This window comes from Anser anser, assembly GCF_964211835.1.
Source record: "Anser anser genome assembly, chromosome: 5".
In the NCBI taxonomy this organism is placed as follows: Eukaryota; Metazoa; Chordata; class Aves; order Anseriformes; family Anatidae; genus Anser; species Anser anser.
In genome coordinates, this window is record NC_139725.1 from 35,237,876 (window position 1) to 35,252,342 (window position 14,467).

Below are 14,467 nucleotides of genomic sequence, written 5' to 3' on the forward strand. Positions count from 1 at the left end.
GGTGCTCTTCCTGCTGTGCTTCTCAAAGGGTTTTGCAGGCCTAGCCATGGCTGCTTTGCCACGTCAATCCACAGCAGCAGCCAGCAGAAAGAGGAGGATCACTTTACCTCTGGTGTTTGGATGTGACAAGCACCAGCACCCCAAACCTTGACTCCCCCCTGTGTTGGGAAACGCTGCTGAGGCAGCGTGATGAGGTATGGACAAAGGCAAGGCTGAAACTGAGCATTGTTCTGGTGCACAATATTTATGGTTTTGGTACTGTATTTCCTGCATGCCTTCATTAGAGCTGCCGCGTGTTGAGCAAGGGGATTTTGAAGGCACTCCCTGCCCTGCCAAGACTTGTTCTGCTCTGTACACAAACCCCAGGAATCTCACCTAAATGGCCGGGAGTTTATAAAAAGATTTGTGGCTGCTCGGCACCACGGACAGCATGTGGGAACACTTAGGGAAGGCAGCAACGCAGGTCTTCTGCCTTGTAATTAGGGCTGGCTCCTCACTGGGCCCTGAACCACTAATTAGCAGCAGCCCTCAGCAGCAGGGCAGGATGTATGGACCCCTCTGTCCTCCTGCCCCATGATAACGGCTCTGGGGGCCACACCTGGATTATGGTGCTTGGGGAGGAGATAGGAATAAGGCCCCACTTGTGGATGGATGTTTTTGGCTGTGTTGCCAAAATGAGACGGCTTTGGCTGTAGCACAAAGCAGCACGGAGAGCCAAGTCTGAGGGCTGGGGATGCCTCCAGACCTGCTTAGAGCAACGGGGAAGGTCCCCATGGATCCTGTGTGGGCTGAGCCAGGGTGTGCTGTGGGTCACAGCATCCCATGTGGCTCATGATCACCGCAGGCAGACCCCCTCTGTCATGGCCCAGGAACCAGCTGGGGGGGGGATTCTGCTGTGCTGCCATGAATTTGTAGGTCTCGGCTCTGCCTGGGGGGGTGGTGGCTGCTCTACCCAGCTGTTGCCATCCCAAGCCAGGAAATATCTGCCTACTTCTTTCCTCTCCTCTGTTATAGATGAGGCCAGTGTTCCTCCTCTCACCATGACTATTTTAGGCTGGGACACCCTAGAAGTGATGTGGATTAACTCTCCCAGCTGCGAAGTGCACTATCTGAGCACACACAACACGTTTACATCATCCCTTAGCACAATCCTTGCACCACATACACACACGCGTGCCACATGTTCGCAATGGGTGAATGGTTTTAATGATTTAAATAGTAATCACTGAGGCTGGAGGGGTGCTGTAGTCCACACAGGAGGCAGGGCTTAAAAAACGAACAAACAAAACCACACAAGGTAAACAGAAATAACGTAGCTGCCCAAAGAAGCGTGGGGTTGGGCACGGCGGGGCTGGGGGGTTTCTGGGCTGGATGAGGATTTTATTCAGGGCTGGCAGTCCTTTTTCGGGAGGCTGCCAGTGCTGCGAAGGAACTTTGTCCAGCCCATCGCCCACCAGTCACTTGTCCTCGTCGTCGCTTGTGTTGAACTGGTAGCTGAAAAAGCCCACGGAGTCCTGGGCGAGCTTGGAGAGGTGGAGGACACCGGTGACGACCAGGGCAGCGAGCAGGAGAGGCAGCACCACGCTCCCGGCCGTGGCCAGGGCGTTGTAGCACCGGGCCTTGGAGCTGAAGCGCCGAGCGGCTTCCACGTCCCCAGCCACTTTGCGGTCCCGTGCCTGCAAGAGCCGAGACGCAGGGCAGCACTGGCTCCCCTCGTGCACCCGTGCCTCCTCCCAGCTTCCTCCAGCCTTCCCCTGGGACATCTGCCCGGCTCTAGCCCAGCTGGAGGTGTTCCTGCTGGAGGGCAGATCCAGGCATGGGGCTGGGGGCATCTCAGCCCCTCCAGCGTCATCTAGGGACAGCGGTAGTTCCTCAGGTGGTGACAAGAAGCTGCGATTATCTGACTGGGGACCTTCTCATAGCCTTATTAATAGGTGGCAGGACAAATGGGAGGGCTTTACCAGGGGATGCTGTCACCTAAAATGATCTTTCTGAGGGTGTTGGGCTCTCATCCTCACGCCCCTCCCCCCCCCATCGCAGCCCTCCTAGGCAGTTATTTGTGATGCCCTGGAAAATCCTCCCTGCTCCTGCATCAGCATGGGGGGGGGGGATTCCTAGAAACACCAGGTGACCCCAAACATCCTCTCTCCCACCCCTGCTCATGCCCTGGCCGTGGCACAGCTTACCTTGACAGAAAAGGCGAGAGCCACAAAGCCAAGGCAGCAGAAGTTCATGTAGATGGTGTTGAAGATGGACCAGATGAGGTGGTCGCGGGGCGGCGCAGAGGCCCCGATGGTGACGACGGTGGGAGACAGGTCCCGCTTGTGGGATGTCATGGGCAGGTAGTCCTCCCGTGGGTAGGACGTGTCCATGGCCACGGAGAGAGGCACCCCGCGGCTCTCCTGCTGCACCAGCCTGGCTGGGGGAGCGGGGCCGGGCGGCCCCTTTATATAGTGCTCGCCTCCAGCCCGGCCTTGTCTCCTCTATATATAAAACAGAGAAATTACAGCCCTCCACGAGCTGTGGTTATCAGAAATGCTTGGCTGGGAGCTAGGAGAAACAAAGTTGGTTTTGTGAGCCTGCCTTTCTCTTGCGAGTGGATGGGCTTTCTATATCCAGCTTTTCTCCCACAGCGAGGGGCACAGGCAGCGTCAGCCCCGCACCCTGGGGCAGGACCAAGGGGACAGAGCCATGGGACGGGTTGGAAACCAAGTGGCCACCACCCCCCGGACACGATGCAGGATGCCAGGAGACCTCTCCTCACACTGGTGCCTCTAGCCAAGCTCTGTAGGTGGTGGTGGTCAGGAAAACCCCTCAAACACCAGCAAGGCCTGGTTGCTCTCGGAGGCTGGAGTTTCCTGTGCGCCAGCCAAAGCTGCTGTCATTGGGTGTGTGTGTGTTTGCCTTGCAACGCTCCTTTCACATCAATTGTTTCAATAAGGGCAATTGCAATAAATAATCGTTTTGATCTCTGTCACTACAGCACCCAGGGTAATGGGCTAGCAGCGTGTGGGACTAAGTACTGCTAAAAGCTCCACACTTAGGCATTCCGTCCCCACCGTCCCTCCCCCAGGAATGCGTTACGTGGGCATTTAATGCTAAAATGTGGAAGGGTTGCTTCTAGCAAAGACCTCTAGGGTTCCCTGGAAGTAGGAGGAGATGGGGCTTTGCAGCAGGATGTGTGTTTACAGCCAGAAAACACTTTTTTTTTTTTTCCTGTTTTCTTCTTCTGCTGTGCCTAAATCTTTAGGAAGAAACTCTCATCCTCAGCTAGGGGAAGAGGCGGGGGCTGGCAGTGCCCTGCAAGGCGGTGGGGATGGAGGAGGCGGAGGAGGAGGAGGCCGCCACCAAGATGCTGAAGGACCCTCTTCTCCTTCCCTGCTGTGAATAAGGTGACAGGCGAGGGGCTTGACAAGCAGGAGCTTTATTTGTGGCAGCAGCGATCTACACGAGCATTGCAGCTTGGACAAACACCAGCGCGGCCCAGGGAGCCCAGCAGCTCCCTGCTGAGGAGCACAAGTGGAGGAGGACGAAGGGGGCTGCCCCCTACCCATCCCACCCTGGCCACCCACACATCCCCTTCCAACCACCGGCGGTGCTGGCCACGCCGTGGACAGCAAGGGGACAGGGCTCTGCCTTCCTGGCCACCCCTTCCCCCTCCACCCAAAGCAGAGACAGGAGGGTACACTTTTTTTTTTGGGGGGGGGGTGGGCAGCGAGAGGGTGGCAGGTAGGTCCATTGGCCGAGGGGCTGTGGCCAGCAGTGGTCAGGTAATGAGGGCCACAAGGCCAACGATGGCAACGACCACGGTGACGACCATCAGCAGGGAGCAGATGATGTTCAACACCTTGGCCCGGGTGCTGTGCCTCCGGGCACCCTCCACGTCCCCCAGCATCTTGCAGTCGCGGGCCTGTGGGAACATGTGGAGGTTGGGGGGGGGAGAAAGGGGGGGGTCAGGAAAAGCTGGGGACCCCTCCCCACCTGGGGAAGCTGCCACAGGGAGCTGGGACCTCATGGATGCCTTGCCTCAGCGGGGCAGCGTGTGAAGTTGCCCATGTACCCCCCCCCCCCAGTCCTGGGTTTTGGGGTATGGGCAGCAAGGTGGGAAGGCTTGGGGGGGGGGGGCAAACTGAGGGGGTGTCAGGGAAAAATCGGGCTGGGTTGGGGGGGCACTGGATCAGGGGGTTCCAAGCTGTTTGGGTGGGTTGGGGGGGGTCAGATTGGGCAGCAACGAATTTGGGGGGCACTTGATTGGGTGGTTGGGGCTGGGGGGGGGATATATTTTGTCAGGCTGGGTCAGGCGGAGACCAGACTGGAGGAGGTCAGGGTGGTGGTGGGGGGGGGGTCCTCGGTCAGGGGTCAGGTTGGAGGAGGTCAAGGTGGGGGGTCCTGGGGCAGGTCAAAGGGGGCGGATCGGGGGTCCTGGGTTGCGGGGGAGGGTCCGGACAGATTGGCTCTGGAGACACTGGGAGGAGGTGGCTGGGAAGGAGGGGGCATGATGACAACACAACGGGACACGGGGTGGGCAGGGGTCCTGGGGTGGGTGGGCAAAGTGACACCGGGTCGGGGGGTGGGGGGGATTTGGGGGTCTCACCTTGATGGAGAAGATGAGCGCAGGGAAGCAGAGGCAGCCGAGGTAGGCGAGCCCATAACCCATCAGGACATTGAAGAGGGACCAGAGAAAGAAGTCTCGGGGCTGCTCGTCGGGGCCGGTGGTGGGGGGCTGCCCCCGGCTGGGGGGGTACAGCGGGATGCTCACCTCCGCCTGCTGGGGCTTCATGACGGGGCTGGGGCACCGAGCGAGGACGGGAGGGCTGGGAAGCGTGTAGGGGAACTGAAACTGAATCCAACCCCGCAGCGGCTCCACACCGCCCCTAAATCCGGCCCCGAGGCCCCAGAGCGCAGGCGGAGCAGCTGAGCCCCCCCTCACGGCCTCCAGGCTCAGCCCGGCTGGTGTCCGTCCTTTCCCCCCCTTTTTCCCCCCCCCCGGTGCGAGGACACTGACCCCTCTCAGGGACGGGCAGCCGCGGACATCGCTGGCAGCCGGTGGGACGCGTAGTGTGTGGGGAGGCTTTGGGGGGGGGGGGGGGCTACAAGGGGAGAAAAAGGCAAAGCTACTGCTCGGGGGGGTTGTGGGGGATTAAAAGTTGCCGAGGGACTGACTGGGGGGGGGGAGGACAAGTGGGAGCCCCCCCCAGCTCCCCCTGTGTTCAGCAGCATGGCTGTAAAGCTTGGTGGTCCCCCTCCCCACCGTGGCCTTCTCCACCCGGGATGGTTAATGGGTCTGGGAGGGGGCTCTAAACACCCCCGTAAACCCAGGAAGGGGGAAATATTTAACAGCACCAATGTGCTCTCCGGGACCTTCTTCTGCTGCTTGGCCCTGTTCCCTTCTCGTCCGAGTTACGGGGTAGCCACAGCCCCCTGAGGTGGGGATGCGTAGGGCGGATAACGCCGCCCGAAACCCAAAAGCACATTTCCAAGGTGAAAGGGAGTGAGGAATGCTTTATTCGTCTTGAGCTCACCCCAGAGGCTCACTCCCAACGGGGTCACCTCGGCGGGTGCACCCCCTCAGCTGGAGGGAGGGGGTCGGAAGGGCGATGGGGTTTGGGGCAGGGGGGGTTAAGGAAGAGCAAAGCCGTGGTGCTGCCTCTCCTCGGTGAGGCAGGTCAGGGGCGTACTGGTCTGTAGAGTATCACCAGGACCAGAAGGATGATGGTGCCCACGATACCCAGGCAGAATGCCGCGATGTTGAGGCTCCTGGCTGTCCTCCCGTAGCTGCTGGCGGCCATGGGGTCCTTCGCCACTGTCCTATCTCGGGCCTGCAGAAGGAGAGGAGCGAGGGAGCAAAACCCTGCAGGCCGCAGATACGGGGCCATCTCCACCACCACAGCACTCTTGCCAAAACCTGGCACCAGCATCCACGGGACATCAGACCCTCAGGAAGCCCCCTCCCCCCGGATTGGAAATGGAGCTCCCGGCAGCCTAAAAGCAATTTCTTAATGGCTTATTAAAAGCCATTACAGTTGGCCACGTGCTGCCCAGTCCTGCGGAGCCCGGTGAGGTGGCGGCATTGGCGGTGGAGGGGAGATGGGAAGAAGGAGCGGGGTCCCCGGTGTGCTTCCCGGGGCACTGGTGAATGCCGCCCTCCCCTCCCCGGGTGCTCATTACGAACAATTAGCGTTAAAGGCAATAAAGGGAAGGTGCTCGGGGAGCAGCTGCTTCTTATCGCAGGTAGGGTAAAAGTGTCGCGGCGCGTTGGCGAGCGCTGCGCGAGGCTCTCGGGGGGGGAGCAGGGAGCCAGCTCCCTGGCTTTGTGCTGCTATCGGCTGATTCGGGGCGCTCGGGGGCATGGGAGAAGAGCCGAGAGCAACGTGGCTCCTGGGTCCCCCTCTCCCTGTGGCCCCTGGGGACGGTGAAGAGCTGAAAGGTGACAAGTAGCCCTCCAACGGTGGCTTTCCAGGGGAGGTTGGATGTGGGGCAGGGCTGGATGTGGCAGGATGGAGGGGGGAGACATCAGACAGGCAGGAAAGGGAGAGTGGTGACAATGAGGTTTGGGGCAAGCTGGGGTGGGATGGGACAAGGTGGGATGGGAGAAGGTAGGGTGGGATGGGATTAGGGAGCCCCGGCATGGGGGCAGGTGGCAGCCAGGGCTCCCAGGCTGGGCGGGGGGTTGCAGGGACTAGGCTGACTTTTCCCTCACCTTGATGGAGAAGACAAGAGCGAGGAAGCCCAGGCAGAAGGGGTTGCAGTATATGGCGTTGAAGAAAGACCAGAGCACAAAGTCCTTGGGTGGCGGGGTAGAAACAGGTGTGGGCTCCATCTGGCCGAAAGAGGTGGCCTGGCCGAAAGAGGTGGCCGTGGGGTTGGCGGCGGTGGCCCCCCCGTTCCTGCCGTAGGGCTGCATGTTGATGCTGAAGGACTGCGGGTAGTTCTCCATGGCAGCCTGGCAGCAGCAGGGAGCTGGAGCACCGGTGCTTGGGCTCGCTCAGCTATGGGCGAGTGGAAACCTTTGCTAGGGTGGGGTCACCCCGCCCCGCACCAGGGCGGGGGCAACCAGCCCCGTGTCCCAGCTGGACGTTACCTGGCTGGCTTGGGGTCACTGGGATCGGGACAGGGGAGCAACAAGGAGCCGGACACGGTCTGGGGGGAGGCCGGGGAGCTGGGCCAAAGGGGATGGCCACGGGCTGGGTGATGTGGCAGGGAAGCTGCATCTCCTTGTCCTCTTTGCTTTATGCTTCTTTATACGCACCCTGGGGAGGGCAGGGCAGAGCGGTGCCGGGTGCTGTTCTGTCCCAGCACGGACATGGAGGGCAGCAGGGGCAGGCGGGGGCCACCACAAGCCCCCCAAACAGCCCCTATCCTGAAGCTGGGGGGGGGGGGGACAGGCTGCAAAACACCACTCCGGAGCTGCTTCAGCTTTTGCGTCTCATCCCCAGCAGTGCTGGCGTTTGGGAGCTGGCTCGTGCTGAGGCGTTTGCACGGCACCAGCAAGGGCACAGCGATTTGGTGAGGCTGGAGTGCAAAGGGTGGCTTCTCGATGGCATGGGGCAAGGTGGCTGGAAGGGGGCATAGGGTGTGCTTGTCCCCAGGAGGATATGGGGACTCAATCCCCATCTGCGAGGAATAAAGCTACTGGGTTTGCACTTTGGGTTTGAAGGGTTTTCTTGTTGGCTTTTTTTTTTTTTTAATTTCTTTCCTTTCTTTGTAATGTCTTGCAGCTGCTGAAATGATAAGGGGAATTTAAAAAAAAAAAAAAAGGTTCAGAAAAGCAGCAAGGATTTAAAAATGACCTGAATTAAAAAAATTCCGATGCACAGAGCAAACATTGTGTGTGTTTCAGAAACATCAACAGCCTGCACATTCAATTCACGTTTCCTGGGTAAGTGAGGTAGAGGCAGAGAAAATGAAACTGAAACAACTGGTTTTTTTGTGAGAAATGGGGTTTTCCTACTCAGAAAAAAGTGAAGATTGGGAGGTTTCATGTCTGGGGCACATCAAGGGCGTCAGCCACCTGTGCTTGCTGTCGCATGGCTTTTGTGGCCACCTGAATGCTTTGGATGCAGATCCAAGCCCCGGCCCACAACATTGCTTATCTCAAAACCTTAGGAACAGAAAGAATTTTTTTAATGTATTTTTTCCCTGTTCCTAAAGCTATTTACCCATTGTCAGGGCGCCGCTCTTTGAAGGTAACGAGGTTCAGTTGGGTGTAGTGGCAATTAAGTGGAGAGGCTGGTGGGGATGGGAAATGTTCTGGCTGGAGGAGGGAGAGGGCTCGGTGGGGATTTGGGGCTGGGTTTGCGCTGAAGACCCAAATACCTGACCTGCAGGTCTGCCAAAAAAGCTGCAGGTGTCGTTCCACGGGGCACAATGCGCTGCTCTGCCTCACCCAAGCCAAGGGCGAAGGTGTGAATCCATGGTGCTGGTGGCAGAATCAGACAGCACTGGCAGCTGCGAGGGTTGTGAGCATCTGGCTCATCCCAAAAGACCCCACATCTCCGCAGAGGTTTCTAAAAATCCTCCCTGAGAGTGGCTTTACGATTGTGGTCTTATCTAAATGAGCTCAGCGCGAACATCCTGAAATTGCCACCTGCCCGCAGTCGCCTGCGTTGCCCTCAGTTTGCTTTTGCACCTGAGCAAATGACAGGGACAAGAAGGCACAAGGAAGAGACAAAGTCCGGCCCCTGCTGCTGCTGGGTGGGGGCCGCAGTCCCCCCTAGCCCGGGGGATGCTGGCGTGAGAAGGGGGCTGCGCAGGGTTAGGGGGATGCTACCGGGCACCACAGGGACGGGACGAGAAAGCGAAATGCCAGGATTGGCTTTTTCCATGCAAGGAGGGAAAGTCTCTGCAAAGCAAGAATGGGATTTTTAGTTTTTTTTAGGTCTGTCGGAGGGTTTCTCAGCCAGGGTGCTGGGTTTCACCGAGCCCGCTGCTCGCTCTGGGCTCGCTGCTGGGAGCAGGCCAGGGAGTTCAGTGGCCCGGTGGCTGCCTGCCAACAGCCTGCAGCGATTGCTGCAAGAGCACAAACGGACTGTTCACGTCCCAGGAAAACCCCTGCCCTGCCCCTGTGCACCCCAAGAATGAGGGCTTTGCTTCCAAAGACCCTCCCCTCCCATTGCCTGCAGGGATCTGGCCCCAAGGAGCTGTGCCTCCCAGAGCCGTGCCACGCACGGAAAAGCACGGTCAGGCTTAGGGAAGAGGTTTTGGGGCTGGGGACGCGCTCGCTGAGTCTGTCCCACTCCCCATGGGGATGTCAGACCGGAGAATTCAAGTCCACTTTTGGCTGCAGGATGTCCTTAGGAATTGTCCCCAGGTTTTTGCAGGTGTCAGCTGCTTGGGAAGACTGTCAGGTGGAGAGGTGGCATGCGTAAAAAAAAAAACTGATTTTGGGGGGGATTTCAGCTGGGTCCTAATTCTGAGGAGGAGGAGGAACATGCAGCAGAGAGTGGGACTCAGCCCAGCCCACCTGCACCCCGCCAAGACCTTGTATAATGGGACCAGGCTGCTGCCAACACTAGAAGGAGGCAGCGATGCTGAGACCTGGAGAGATCAGGACAACGTTTTCGAGCAGGGATTTCATGCCCTTTGCAAAGGCTCCTTGACCCTGTTAGTGTTAGGGAGAACCAAATGGATGTTTTATTAATGTCTCTTAGGTGATGGGTCATAAAGTATAATAAGCATTGTCAAATGTATTTCCACTATCAAATTAATCTATGTATACTGAGATATTTACGGAGTATACCGAACAGTCAAATGAGTCTTTGAAAGGGAACCCTGGGGGAGAACAGGTACAACCCGACCTTTGGTAAGAACCTGAAAATGCTGAAATGAGTTGAACCAGAACCAAGGAGCGGAGAGAGCATGCGTCGAGTGAGAAAGGTGAAAAGTTTAGCAGAGAGGAAGACTCCTTACTTCATCTGGACGACCACCTGGATGACCACCAGAGAGCACCACGCATGTGCAAATGGGAGGAGAGCTAATTAGAATGGAACGCGAGGCTGATGTTGCAACCTGTAATGAATATGTATACCTTACTTAATGTTGAATGTATAAATAACGATCGGGATGTAATGGGACTTGAAGCCAGATTTGGGCACCTGCCCCGGCTTCCAGTGCTGAATAAAGCACCTTCACATAATCACTTGGTGGTTATGTGGCTGCTACGCTAACAACCCCACCAGCTGGACGGGAACACGCAGTCCCAAATCTTGCTCGTGGACATGCATTGCCTGCTGGCTGCTCGGGAAGGTGGCCGAGAGCACTGCTCCCAGCCGGCAGCACGTGTCTCTTTGCTTTTACGGGAAGGAGAGGAGGAATAAATGATTCACCCGGCCGATGCTGCCAGGGATTCTGCAACAAATAACTGTTGTTTATTGCGGGAAGGATTTCGGAGAGCAGAGCCTCTTGGCAGGAGTTGTTCTCGGAGAAAAAAAAAAAAGCAAAGGCTTTCTCTCAGCCTGGCGGGGCCCCAGCGCTGGGGAGCAGAGCGAAGGCTTCCAGCGAGCTGAGGAGCAGGAAAGGCAGGCCAAGCACATACCTGAACCTCTGCCAGATCGGCTTTGTCCGGGACTTTTGTCCGGGTGGTCAGGGCCTTGCCTGGGTCAATTTGGACACGGCTGAAGCCACGAAAGCCACGGACGTGATTTTTTTTTACATCGCCCTTCGGCTGGGCTGAGGGAGGGGGGCTGGCGGGATGGGGCGACGATGAGAAGTTTTGGAGAGGAGGGGAGAGGTGTTGCCATCTCACTTGTCCTCCAAAGCATCCCACGCCGCTGTCACCCGGTGCTGCTTCCCCAGCGCAGTGATTTGGGATGGGGCCATCCCACCCATGGCTTCCCCTTCCTCCTGGAAGCCTCTCCTGTCCCCCACTGCCCCGAGCTGGGCCAAACCCCTTTTTGCACATCCCTGTCCCCAGATGAAGCCTGCCTGCATCTCTAGGGGTAGGGGTGATGGTGGTGGCACCCCAGGGAAGGGGACACTCTTCCCTCCTGCCCTCATCCTTGCCATGGTCCATTGTATCCCAATGCGCTGAGCTGGGTTCACCAGTCTGTGTATTTCGGATCATCCCTGCAATGCTGCGTGCACTGAGGGTGACAGAGGGGACAGTTGTCCCATGGCAGTGCTTCACCAGGACAGCCACCATTTCCCATCCCAAAAAGCTGGGCTTGGGGACTCCCACCCCACCCCCCCAAAAAAAAAAAAAAGGATGAGCCATGGGCAAAAGTGAAAGAAACCTTTATTAAAACCACATTTTTTCCTGACGAGAAGGTACTTGGGGCTATATAAAAAAAAAAAAGCCAGAGCAAAGCAAGTGGCAAAGCATGCGCGTCCCCTTCCCAAAGCCAGCTTCTGGGGGCTCGGCTCCCGCCAGAGGAGAGGTGTCACGAGGCGCTTTGAGTGGTGGTCAGAGGGACTTGGAGCAGCAAGGAAAGCAGGGCAAGACCCCAGCAGGCGCCGGAGGGGCTGCGCGGGGATCTCAGCCCTGCTCCGAGGGGCGGCGGGGGCTGCAGCGGGCCGAGTTCCGCCCCCGGTGCCGGGGAAGGGGCTAAGTGGGGCCGAGGAAGGGGTGGTTGCCCTGCTGCTGCTGCTGGTGGTTGAGCAGGTTGACTATGGTGATGGTGCCGCTCGCGATCAGGGCGACGATGAGGATGACGAGGAAGATGTTGAGCAGCAGGGCCGTGATGTTCAGGTACTTGGCGGTGGAGCCGTAGCTGAGCGCCCCGCTGTAGTCGCCGAGGACTTTGCGATCCCTGGACTGGGGAGACCAAAGCCGGAGTCAGTGGGGTCAGGGCTGGAGAGAGGGGGGTGCGGATGGGGGAGAGGAACCTCGCCCCCCGGGGTGGGGGCTCTGGGCAACCCGTGGAGCATCCTGGGCTTGGGGCTCCGGAGGGTCTGCGGAGCTCCCTGAGGTGCGGGGTCACTTCCAGGATGGGGGATTTGGGGAGGTCCGCGGGTCACCCCAGGGTCAGGGGCTCTGCGGGGTCCACCCATTAACCCACGGCCGGGGCTTTTGGTGCTCTGTGGGTCCATGGGGCAACCCCAGGCTTGGCAATTTTGGGGGGCTCCAAGGGACTCTGAGGGGGTCCACGGCGCATCCCAGAGCTGGGCTTTTGGGGCTCCCCGGCTCCATCCCCCCCACCTCGCGCGGCCGCTACCCCACCACCCCCCGGGTGCCAACACTGACCCCGACCGCCCCCCTCACCCCATCCCCGTCCCCGTTCCCCCTTTCCCCAAACCTTGACGGAGAAGACGAGCGCCAGGAAGCCCAGGCAGCAGACGTTGGCGTACAGCGTGGAGCACAGCGACCAAGCCAGGTGGTCGCGGGGGGGGGGCTGCACCGGGGGGGCCTCCACGGGCACCACGACGCTTCGGGACATGTTCTCCATGTCTAAGCCCTCCACCAGAGGCTCGTAGGGCGGCAGCGAAACTCCCGGGGCTCGGGTCCGCTCCATCCCCGCTTGCTCGGGGCTCGGGGGCGGGCGGCGGGGGCGGCGCTGCCGGCGGGGGCGGCGCTGCCGGCGGGGGGGCGCTCAGCACCCGCAGGTTTCGAGGTTTCGTTTCCCAGCCTCTGGGGCTGGGGAGGGGAAAAGCCCTGCCCGCCCTCTTCCTATCTCCTGGCCCCGGAGCTGGGCCCTGCATCGTCCCCAAGCGTCAGGATTTGGGGTCGTTAAAGTGATTTTTTCTTTTTTTTTGGGGGGGGTGGAGGGTGGGGGGGGGGGAGGGGGAGAAGATGAGGGTGATGCGGGCTGCTGGATGGGCTGGGGGGGTTTGTTGGGCTGGGAGACGGCTCAAGGAGGCCTCATTGCGCTAATAAAATTAGCTTAAAGGGAGTCGTGGCGGTGGGGGGGGGGGCGGGGGGGCACTTTTCCCATCCGCCAAATGAAGGGAAACGGCCTCAAGTTGCGCCAGGGGAAGTTTAGGCTGGATATTAGGAGCAATTTCGTTACGGAAAGGGGCGTGAGGCATTGGAACGGGGCCGTGGTGGTGTCACCATCCCTGGAGGGCTCCAAGAAACGTGGAGATGTGGCACCCCGTAGCGAGGCTTGGTGGCGGACTTCAGTGCGAGGTTATGGGTCGGACCAGGTGGTTTAGGAGGTCTTTTCCAGCCTGAACGATTGTACGGTTCTATGCAGAAACCCTAAATAACGTTCCCACCATGTGGTGCTGCGACCCCTGTCCCCGGGGTTGAACCCGGGCACCTGATGACAAAACACTAAATCACGTCCCCTCCATGTGGCGCTGGAAGCCTTCACCCCGGTCTGGAGCCTGGCTGCTTGGGGAAGAAACCCCAAATAATGTTCCCACCGTGCGACCCCCCTGATGAAACCCCAAAATAATGGCCCCACCGTGTGGCACTGTAAGATTTGTCCCTGGTGTTGTGCCTGGATGCTTGAGGGAGAAGTCCTAAACCATGTCCTCACTGCGTGGCGCTGGGACCCCCTTCCCTCCCGGCCCTCAGCGGGTGTTTCAGAAGGCAGGCACTGGTTTTTGATCCCCCAAACCTGTCCCCGCTGTCACCTTGTGCCACGCGGCCCTTCGGAGGGCCAGGACAGAGCTCTCGGCCAGGGACCCAGGCCCTGCTCTGGCCCCTGGGGAAATGGGGGCGGCCGGAGGGTGCCGCTCGTGGGGGACAAAACCCTGAATTTCCTTACTGTCTGGAGGGACACACGTCTGCTGTGGCCATTTGGGACGGTCAGGCCAGCCGAGCTCCCCATGTCACATATCGCACGGTTGCCTAAAAGGTTTAATTACGAGCCAATTAACCTTCCGCATCTGCTCGCCAGCTGAGCGGGAAAGCGCAGCCTGGAGCGCGGGTGCCCTCTAGTTTCCCCAGCTGCGGCTGCTGTGATTTTTTTTTCTTATCACCGTGCTTTCTTCCCCGATTTCATTCCCAGCCCCACGCTACATGGAGGAGGAGCTGCTGCTCCAAGCTGCAGAGCAGAAAGGAAGAAAAAAAAAAAACCAAAACATCCTGCCCCCAAAATGCTGCCTCTGCAGAGGTGAAGTGAGTTGGGGCCGGCTCCTCCGGTGCCAAATGTGATGGCCGTCATCACCACGGGCATTATTAGCTCCGTCGCTAATTATTGGCAGAGTTTGGACTGGGGGGAACTACGGTGGGAGAGGTTTTGGTGACACGGGGGGGCCGAGCCTGCGGGAGCTGCCGATAGGTGGCAGTGGGACCGCGTGGGGCTGGGACTGGGACAAGGATTGGGATGGGGATGGGATGGGGATGGAATGGGATGGGGATGGGATGGGGCTAGGGATGGGGATGGGATGGGATGGGGATGGGGATGGGATGGGGATGGGGATGGGGATGGGGATGGGGACGGGGATGGAATGGGATGGGGATGGGGATGGGGATGGGATGGGGATGGGATGGGGATGGGATGGGGATGGGGATGGGGACGGGGATGGAATGGGATGGGGACGGAGATGGAATGGGATGGGGATGGGATGGGGATGGGATGGG

The 14,467-nt window shown here is 59.2% G+C and overlaps 4 protein-coding genes and 1 long non-coding RNA gene across 5 annotated transcripts; 1 reads left to right on the forward strand and 4 right to left on the reverse strand.

Annotated features, from left to right (window-relative positions):
- Positions 1-1,187: 1,187 nt before the first annotated feature.
- Positions 1,188-3,268, reverse strand: IFITM5 (interferon induced transmembrane protein 5). Its single transcript, XM_083839515.1, has 2 exons — positions 2,187-3,268; positions 1,188-1,676 (listed from the first exon to the last, which is right to left on the reverse strand). The coding sequence occupies exons 1-2, from the start codon at positions 2,370-2,372 to the stop codon at positions 1,458-1,460; spliced, it is 405 nt and encodes a 134-aa protein (XP_083695641.1). The 5' UTR covers positions 2,373-3,268; the 3' UTR covers positions 1,188-1,457.
- A 140-nt stretch (positions 3,269-3,408) lies between these two features.
- LOC310900864 (dispanin subfamily A member 2b-like) lies at positions 3,409-4,893 on the reverse strand. The gene is made up of 2 exons (XM_083839519.1): positions 4,595-4,893; positions 3,409-3,910 (listed from the first exon to the last, which is right to left on the reverse strand). Exons 1-2 carry the CDS (start codon positions 4,778-4,780, stop codon positions 3,767-3,769), a joined length of 330 nt encoding a protein of 109 aa, XP_083695645.1. The 5' UTR covers positions 4,781-4,893; the 3' UTR covers positions 3,409-3,766.
- A 589-nt stretch (positions 4,894-5,482) lies between these two features.
- LOC310900862 (dispanin subfamily A member 2b-like) lies at positions 5,483-7,648 on the reverse strand. The gene is made up of 2 exons (XM_083839516.1): positions 6,701-7,648; positions 5,483-5,819 (listed from the first exon to the last, which is right to left on the reverse strand). The coding sequence occupies exons 1-2, from the start codon at positions 6,935-6,937 to the stop codon at positions 5,667-5,669; spliced, it is 390 nt and encodes a 129-aa protein (XP_083695642.1). The 5' UTR covers positions 6,938-7,648; the 3' UTR covers positions 5,483-5,666.
- LOC310900867 lies at positions 5,826-11,355 on the forward strand. The gene is made up of 2 exons (XR_014585433.1): positions 5,826-6,231; positions 7,719-11,355. It is a non-coding gene; the product is annotated as an uncharacterized lncRNA (long non-coding RNA).
- LOC310900860 (dispanin subfamily A member 2b-like) lies at positions 11,217-12,572 on the reverse strand. Its single transcript, XM_083839514.1, has 2 exons — positions 12,234-12,572; positions 11,217-11,752 (listed from the first exon to the last, which is right to left on the reverse strand). The coding sequence occupies exons 1-2, from the start codon at positions 12,447-12,449 to the stop codon at positions 11,543-11,545; spliced, it is 426 nt and encodes a 141-aa protein (XP_083695640.1). The 5' UTR covers positions 12,450-12,572; the 3' UTR covers positions 11,217-11,542.
- Between the last annotated feature and the right edge of the window lie 1,895 nt (positions 12,573-14,467).